The following is a 9,535-nucleotide window of genomic DNA, read 5'->3' on the forward strand; positions in this document are numbered from 1 at the left end:
TGGCTGCCGCATTTCCCTGTATTAGGGAACAGTCACTGCACTTCAAAGGTATTTCAGTGGCTGTGCAGCGCTTTGGGTTATCGTGAGGTGGAGAAATAGTGTGAGTCTTGTCTGGACAGAAACATGTTGGAAAAATGTAAATGGGCTCCCGATCCAGGGGAGAGCGAAATATTCCAATCAATACGGGTTGTACCATTGTGGGAGGGGGACGGGTCAGACTACTTTCCACGAACCTTGGCGATAGATTGGAAGTGTCAGTCATCTTGCCCCTGCCCCCTCAGACCCACACCCTCCCCCCGCACAGAGCTCATGAGATTTGCAAAGCCGCTTCACGACTTGTGGTTGCTGGTGTCAGAACACTTTCAGGAACCACCTTGGCCGCTTAAAGTTCACAACTGAGAAACCTCCGACCATGATTAATGCGGGCTGCCATCGGAATGTGGGATTCTACCTCCTTGTGCTGAGCGCTGCAGCTGTCTATAAGGCAAGGTCGATGAATCTGGATGGCAAAAGTAAGGCTTTTTACATTTATTACTGTGCCCATTTAGAACCTCAGTAACCAACCTTTGTGCAGCGGTGAATACTGTGAATAAACTTTCCATTGTGTTAAGAGATGCCTTGACGCTTATAGACGATTTTAGGAAATATACACTTGTTTTCCCGCAAGTTATAATGTTTCCTCCAATATGTCCATTTTTCAAAATAAATATACAGGCAGAATCGTTGTCAGGGCAGCTTGTTTCAAAGGAAGGCGTATACGTGGTCTTTCAAGATGTCTGCGCCTCTCAAGTTCTGGTCTCTCGAACATTGCTCATTATAACTGCTCAACCATCGGTGGCCGTGCCTTCAGCTGCCTGGGCCCCAAGCTCTGGAACTCCCTCGCTAAACCTCTCTGCCTCTCTTTCCTCCTTAAAGATGCTTGTTAAAACCTACCTCTTTAAACAAGCTTTTGGTCATCTGCCTTAATTTCTTCTGTGGCTCGGTGTCAAATTTATCTGTTTGTCTGTAACACTGCTGTGAAGCGTCTTGGGACGTTTTAATACGTAAAAGGCGCTATATAAATAAACATTATTATTATAATTTTATTTTTTAGACATACATTGTTTCCTTGTGAGCGAAAGACATGATGCAGGGAGTCTTGCTGTAATTAGTGGGAGTCCAGTCCATGTTTCCCCTCCTGAGTCTGACAGTTCTCCTGTCGGGAGATTCATAGCATTAATATTCCAATGTTGCGATCCAGAATTATGTTCCCGACTATTGCCCAGTGATTCAAATTTATTATCAGCTCCCTCGGCCCCTGCCACAATAGTGTTTTTACGTTTACGCAATTTGAATTTTTTTCGACGGAAATGCAGTGATCTTTATATACAATCATAGAATGATAAAAAGAATCATAGATATAGCGTCTTCCGCGACCACCAGACATCTCAAAGCGCTTTGCAGTACTTTTCGGAGTGTAGTCACTGTAGGAAACACGGCAGCCAATTTGCGCACAGCAAGCTCCCACAAACAGCAATGTGATAATGACCAGACAATCTGTTTTTGTTATGTTCATTGAGGGATAAATATTGGCCCCAGGACACCGGGGATAACTCCCCTTGTTCTTCTTCGAAATAGTGCCGCGGGATCTTTTAAGTCCACCTGAGAGGGCAGACGGGGCCTCAGTTTAACGTCTCATCCGAAAGACGGCACCTCCGACAGTGCGGTGCTCCCTCAGCACTGCACTGGGAGTGTCAGCCTAGATTTATGTGCTCGAGTCCCTGGAGTGTGACTTGAACCCACAACCTTCTGACTCAGAGGCGAGAGTGCTGCCCACTGAGACTCTGGCTGACACTTAACTGGTCACCCGTCTTGTTTTGCTGTCCATGGGACTTTGCTGCAGGCACTTGACCGTCGCCCGCAAAACAGCGACTGTTCTCCAAAAGTTTTAAAGGCCTGGCCTCATTTATATCGTGCTGGCCAGCTGCAGGCCCGAAAGGAAAACTGGACGGAGGCAGCTGGCCGGCAGGTGGCTGTTGATGGTCAGGCAACTTGGAGGTCACCTATCAGAACTCAGGTACGTTGCTGTGCGATAGTGGGGGTGGGGGAGCGGGGTTGGAGGATTTCAGCAGGGTTTCTTGGGATGGTGTGGTGGGGAGGGAGGGTGCGGAGTGGGATGAGTGGGGGGGGAGGTGGGGGGGCTGTGCCTGGGGCAGTGGAGGCCCAGTCTTTCCTACTTCTCGTGGCCTCACAGAGGAAAGTTCAAACACTTCTGTCCACCACGCCTTCCGACTGTTATGTCCAGAGTAACTCCATGAGACTGACTGTATTGCAAGCTCTAACCATTGTGACCTTGGTCTCTTTAATATAACTCCAAAAGTGAGGCAGCAGCGTGGTGGACTGCCTTTTATACCTGCTTGCACCAGGGTACACAGGTGACCCATAGGTCTCCCACAGGTGTGCCCTCTAGTGGCAAGTCTTACACACAGGTGAGGTTCACATACATAACACCGACAGACCAGGATTCGCTAACATATCCCGGTCAGCCACCGCTTCAAATGCCGTCGGGACCCTATGTCCTTCATATGACCCCGACTTCCATAACGTTTTCAGGCTCTCACCTGAGTCGGACTTGAGCTCAAAAATCTCAGCTGACACTCCCAGTGTAGTGCTGAGGGAGTGCTGCACTGCCGGAGGTGCTGTCTTTCGGATGTGACGTTAAGCCGGGGCCCCGTCTGCCCTCTCAGGTGGACGTAAAAGAGCAGGGGAGTTCTCCCCGGTATCCTGAACTGATATTTATCCCTCAACCCACATCATTATCTGGTCGTTATCATATTGCTGTTTGTGGGAGCTTGCTGTGCGCAAAATGGCTGCCAATGCAAATGCAACTTGCATTTCTATAGCGCCTTTCACAACCTCAGGACGTCCCAAAGCGCTTTAAAGCCAACGAAGTACTTTTGGAGTGTATTAAAGTCGGAAGGGCTGATTAACTATGGGGTTTCTGACAACCCAAAGCTTCTGCGGGCTTAAAGCAACCCCAGAATCACAGTATTGGCAACTTGGCTTCGTCGCATGACTTCTGCAGTTGGCTGAGTTTCCACCCCACTCCTTGCCTCCAGGAGGGAGTTTCATTGCTGTTGCTTTAAATTTCATAAACTCAGGCCTCTGGGTTACGAGTGCAGAAACATAACCACTATACCCCCAAAGGCAGTCCGGTATCTATCCTTTCACCAAGGCTTGTTATTCCAAATTCCATCCCTCACCCTCTCAACCAGCCATACCTTGATTCCTTCATTAACTTTGCAACAACAACAATGCACATTTATGTGGCGCCTTTAACGAAGCAAAAGATCCCATTTAAATGATTACGTCACATTTAAGCTCTGTACACTCGTGCAAGTTTCAGCTTTCACCGGTGGACGCATTGAACCAATTGCATTTATTTAATTATTGACGATTTAACTTTGGAGAACAAGTTCCAAAAATCTAACTTTATAGAAGAACTTTGAACCCTGGTGTGTGAGGACGTTCACAGGTTTTATAGAGTTGTGGAGGAGGGCCTCCTCGTGGGACTGCTCCTGGGCCTGGCCAAGGGGGCCATTAACTGGTCCAGGCAGCGGGCGTTCGAGGGGGTCGTTCAGCCCGACTGCCTGCCTCTCTTCTGAAGTTACGTTCGCGCCAAGGTGTCCCTGGAGATGGAGCACGCGGTGTCCACCGGTACGCTCGTGGCCTTCCGCGAGAGGTGGGCACCGGAGGGACTGGAGTGCATCATCACCACCCGGGAATCAAATTTTAATTTGGCCGTTTAAGGTTCACAATGTTTTATTTGTTAATTTGTCGGTTCTAGTGCCCCTTTAATAAGGGGGCACTCAGCTTTATAGTTTTATATATATATATATATATGGGGAAGTCAAGAACCAGGGGTCACAGTCTAAGGATAAGGGGTAAGCCATTTAGGACCGAGATGAGGAGAAATTTCTTCACCCAGAGAGTGGTGAACCTGTGGAATTCTCTACCACAGAAAGTTGTTGAGGTCAATTCACTAAATATATTCAAAAAGGAGTTGGATGTAGTCCTTACTACTAGGGGGATCAAGGGGTATGGCGAGAAAGCAGGAATGGGGTACTGAAGTTGCATGTTCAGCCATGAACTCATTGAATGGCGGTGCAGGCTCGAATGGCCGAAAGGCCTACTCCTGCACCTATTTTCTATGTTTCTATGTTTCTACTTACAATAGTTGTAGAGCTGTTGAGTTGTGAGTAGCTTAGCTGGTTACGTGATGTTCACAAGACTCAATAAAACCCCAGCCATTTGGATTCAGGGGATTCACGTTGAGGCAGGTGGTGGTGAGCCTGGTGTGTCGTGTGATTGTTAAACCTTTGCTAATAAACCAACTAGTTCTTAATAGCAATGTGTTGCTATGAATTCTTAAGCAAAGAACCCATGAGGCAAATATATTACACCTAGCAAAACCTATTTTCTTTTGAGCAAACAGAAACATTTGGTTTGCGATAGCAGTTATTGTTCAGGTATCTCAAGATAAGATTAGAACGCAAATGCAGCACAAACTGTCACCCAACCTTGTTGTTTTTCACAGGATTTACCAGCAGTGTGCCTTATCTTTCCAAACAAGTGTTTCAATTGATGGGGCCGAGGGCGGGAATTTGGGGCCTCTGGATAAGAGGTTTCTGTCAAGAGCACGCGAAGTGGTGAAATTTATTGATTTAACGTGCGTGGCCCTGGAAGATTAGCCTTCCGTCCCAACTTCTTTCGCAAAGACACGTAAAGCCGTGGCTAACATAAACAAGGTCCTCGGCTGTGTATCAAAGGTTCTGAGATGGGCTTTGTGACCTCGTGTTTCGGACGAGACGTTAAACCGAGGCTCCCGCCTGCCCTTTTGGGTGGATGTGAAAGATTCCACCGAAACTGATTCGAAGAAGAGCAGGGAGAGTTCTCCCCCTGTGTTCCAGCCAATATTTACCCCTCAACCAACACAACTAAAAAACAGATTTGCTGGTCATTTATCTCGTCGTTGTTTGTGGGAGCTTGCTGTGCGCATATTAGCTGCCGCGTTTCCTGCATTACAAATAGCAGCTATAATTCAAAAGAGGTGGTTAAGAAGACCTTCAGGATACTTGCCTTTATTAGCCGAGGCATAGAATACAAGAGCAGGGAGGTTATGCTTGAACTGTATAAAACACTGGTTCGGCCACAGCTGGAGTACTGCGTGCAGTTCTGGTCACCACATTACAGAAAAGATGTGATAGCACCAGAGAGGGTACAGAGGAGATTTACGAGGATGTTGCCTGGACTGGAGAATTTTAGCGATGAGGAAAGATCGGATAAGCTGGGTTTGTTTTTTTTGGAACAGAGGAGGCTGAGGGGAAACATTATTGAGGTGTATAAAATTACGAGAGGCCTAGATAGAGTAGATAGGAAGGAACTATTTCCCTCAGCAGAGGGGTCAACAATCAGGGGGCATAGATTTAAAGTAATTGGGGGGAGGTTTAGAGGAGATTTGAGGGGATTTTTTTTTTTACCCAGAGAGCGGTGGGGGTTTGGAACTCACTGCCTGAAAGAGTGGTAGAGGCAGAAACCCTCACCACATTTAAACAGTACTTGGATGTGCACCTGAAGTGCTGTAACTGCAGGATTACAGACCAAGAGCTGGAAAGTGGGTAGCTTTTGGTTGGCTGGCTCAAAGATGATGGGCCGAATGGCCTCCTTCTGTGCTGTAAATTTCTACGATTGTATGATAAAGCGCTTTGGGATATCCTGAGATCGTGAAAGGCGCTATATAAATGCAAGTTCTATCTTTTTTTGCTCCTTATAGCTTCTGTATTATGGAGTTACCCAAGGTTCATGCTGTTCAATCTCTGAAAATGTCGACTAAAGAATAACAGAAGAAGTTTGAAGAACAGGACAAGGCTTTTCAGAACTAACAAGCTATCTGACAAATCTCAGTCCCGTCTACCTACTTTTTCACATCTCTCCATTACTGTCTCTGCCTCTCTCTCTCTCTGTGAAATGTCCAGTTGTTTCTTGAACCCATTTATACAACACCTCTCAGTGGCTTTCCGCAGGACTGGAGGGGTTGTAACTATTCACAGTATTTACTGACGACTGAGACGATGGCAGAGTAAGTCACATATCCTAATTTTCCGATGACACAAGAATAGGCGGTGCAGGCAGTGCAGATGAAAGCTTAAAATTCCAAAGAGTTATTGCTAGATTAGTGAATAGGCAAAACTATGGCAAAAGGATTTCAACGTGAGGTCACCCACTTTGGACCTAAAAAGGAGAGAAAGGTGAAAAGCTAAAACATGTGGACGCGGTACAAATACACAGATCATTAAAATGTCATGCGCAGGTACAGAAAATATCAAAAAGGCAAATGGAATGCTGGCCTTTATATCTAGAGGACTAGAATACAAGGGGGTAGAAGTTATAAGAACTTAAGAAATAGGAGCAGGAGTAGGCCATTCGGCCCCTCGAGCCTGCTCCGCCATTCAATAAGATCATGGCTGATCTGATCTTGGACTCAGCTCCACTTCCCCGCCCGCTCCCCATAACCCTTCACTCCCTTATCGCTCAAGCAACTGTCTATTTCTGTCTTAAATTTATTCAATGTCCCAGCTTCCACAGCTCTCTGAGGCAGCGAATTCCACAGACTTACAACCCTCTGAGAGAAGAAATTCCTCCTCATCTCAGTTTTAAATGGGCGTCCCCTTATTCTAAGATCATGCCCTCTAGTTCTAGTCTCCCCCATCAGTGGAAACATCCTCTCTGCATCCACCTTGTCAAGCCCCCTCATAATCTTATACGGCACCTGTACAAAGCCCTGGATAGATACACCTGGAGCACTGTGAGTAGTTCTGGGCACCACATCATAGGAAGAATATATTGGCCTTGGAGGGAGTGGTTTACTAGATTGATACCCGGACTCCAAGGGTTAAATAACAAGGAGAGATTACACAAATTAGGGTCATATTCCCTGGAATTTAGAAGGATAAGGCGTGATTTGATTGAAGTTTTCAGGATATTAAGGGCAACAGATAAGGTGGATAGAGAAACTATTCCCGCTGGTTGGGGAGTCTCGGGCTAGGGGGCCAACATTGCGCTGTCTAAAAATTAGAGCCAAGTCTTTAGGAGTGAAATTAGGAAACACTTCTACACACAAAGCGTGGTAGGAGTTTGGAATTCTCTTCTGCAAATGACAATTGTTGCTGCAATTGTTAATTTTAAATTTGAGATTGTTAGATTTTTGATAACCAAAGGCATCAAGGGATATGGGCCAAAGACGGGTATATGGAGTTAGGTCGCAGATCAGCCGTGATCTCATTGAATGGAGGAACAGGCTCGAGGGGCTGAATGGCCTCCTCCTATTCCTACGTTCCTCGGGCTTCGCAAAGCAGCCGGTGTGAGGCTGAAGCAGGGTGAGAGTTCCACACCTGATACCAAATCCAAGAGCAATGTGATGGTACGGGTCGAATCCTGGGCCTCACTCATTACTTGTTATTGTGTCTGTAAGCCACTCCAGTAATGACTCCACGAGGCAAGGTATTGTACTTGAACTGTGGTGACCTTAGTCCATTTATTACAGCTCCTGAGTGAGGGTACAGTAAGGTGAGCTCTCTTTTATACCTGGTTACCTGTCGTGTACAGGTGACCCCCTAGGTCTCCACCAGTTGCACCCTCTGGTGGTGCAGGCATAGTGCATACAATGTGAAGATACATCCAGTAGTCTGTACATTGAGTGTACAGGGTGCATACTTATATTATACATGCACAACACTTGTCACAGTAGCTCCTGATAGCGATCAAACTCCACCATGCAGACAGCCTGACCTGTCCAACTTAGAGCTAACCAGTTGCCTGACTGTCATTTTCAGACACTGGTTGTCAAGGCAATTGGGTTGGATTTTCAGTTGTCTAACACCTCAGTTAGCGGCCAGAGGGGGCGTTAATGTGTAGCGTTTAGCGTCCCGACTGAAAATTCATCAGAGGCTCACCGGGGGCCACAAACAGCCAGCGCCCGGCTGCTGACATCGCTCCGATCCTGACGTATTCCTGCTGCAACACCCCACGCTTGTGCCCTGGTCGGTAAATTCGGTGCGTGCGCCTCATTGAGCGCCCGCCAATAACAGCCTCTGGATTAACAGTGGGCGCAGGCTCGCAGAGTCGTTCACTGGCGGCTACTTAAAGGGACGAGGAAGCGCCTCTCTCGGAGGTCACAGTCAGTGCAAGGTTTACACACAGCACGGTGTGAGTCTCAGTCACAGTCAGTGCAAGGTTTACACACAGCACGGTGTGAGTCTCAGTCACAGTCAGTGCAAGGTTTACACACAGAACGGTGTGAGTCTCAGTCACAGTCAGTGCAAGGTTTACACACAGCACGGTGTGAGTCTCAGTCACAGTCAGTGCAAGGTTTACACACAGCACGGTGTGAGTCTCAGTCACAGTCAGTGCAACGTTTACACACAGCACGGTGTGAGTCTCAGTCACAGTCAGTGCAAGGTTTACACACAGCACGGTGTGAGTCTCAGTCACAGTCAGTGCAAGGTTTACACACAGCACGGTGTGAGTCTCAGTCACAGTCAGTGCAACGTTTACACACAGCATGGTGTGAGTCTCAGTCACAGTCAGTGCAAGGTTTACACACAGCACGGTGTGAGTCTCAGTCACAGTCAGTGCATGGTTTACACACAGCACGGTGTGAGTCTCAGTCACAGTCAGTGCAAGGTTTACACACAGCACGGTGTGAGTCTCAGTCACAGTCAGTGCAAGGTTTACACACAGCACGGTGTGAGTCTCAGTCACAGTCAGTGCAAGGTTTACACACAGCACGGTGTGAGTCTCAGTCACAGTCAGTGCAAGGTTTACACACAGCATGGTGTGAGTCTCAGTCACAGTCAGTGCAAGGTTTACACACAGCACGGTGTGAGTCTCAGTCACAGTCAGTGCAAGGTTTACACACAGCACGGTGTGAGTCTCAGTCACAGTCAGTGCAACGTTTACACACAGCACGGTGTGAGTCTCAGTCACAGTCAGTGCAAGGTTTACACACAGCACGGTGTGAATCTCAGTCACAGTCAGTGCATGGTTTACACACAGCACGGTGTGAGTCTCAGTCACAGTCAGTGCATGGTTTACACACAGCACGGTGTGAGTCTCAGTCACAGTCAGTGCAAGGTTTACACACAGCACGGTGTGAGTCTCAGTCACAGTCAGTGCAAGGTTTACACACAGCACGGTGTGAGTCTCAGTCACAGTCAGTGCAAGGTTTACACACAGCACGGTGTGAGTCTCAGTCACAGTCAGTGCAAGGTTTACACACAGCACGGTGTGAGTCTCAGTCACAGTCAGTGCAAGGTTTACACACAGCACGGTGTGAGTCTCAGTCACAGTCAGTGCAACGTTTACACACAGCACGGTGTGAGTCTCAGTCACAGTCAGTGCAAGGTTTACACACAGCACGGTGTGAGTCTCAGTCACAGTCAGTGCAACGTTTACACACAGCACGGTGTGTGAGCCTCCCAGTTTGCAGCGACAGACC

The 9,535-nt window shown here is 47.6% G+C and overlaps 1 protein-coding gene across 2 annotated transcripts in view; it reads left to right on the forward strand.

Moving 5' to 3' along the window:
- Positions 1-224: 224 nt before the first annotated feature.
- Positions 225-9,535, forward strand: part of epor (erythropoietin receptor) — a 36,758-nt gene continuing 27,447 nt past the window's right edge. The window contains exons 1-2 of one of the 2 annotated variants that reach the window (XM_070867261.1): positions 431-512; positions 5,813-6,118. In XM_070867261.1, coding sequence (XP_070723362.1) covers position 6,118 — 1 coding nt within the window. In that variant the 5' untranslated portion in view covers positions 431-512; positions 5,813-6,117. Of the gene's footprint in view, positions 513-5,812; positions 6,119-9,535 lie in introns of both variants that reach the window. The other variant, XM_070867260.1, reaches the window with a different exon arrangement.

The sequence above is a fragment of the Pristiophorus japonicus genome, chromosome 24, assembly GCF_044704955.1.
Source record: "Pristiophorus japonicus isolate sPriJap1 chromosome 24, sPriJap1.hap1, whole genome shotgun sequence".
NCBI classification, from domain to species: Eukaryota; Metazoa; Chordata; class Chondrichthyes; family Pristiophoridae; genus Pristiophorus; species Pristiophorus japonicus.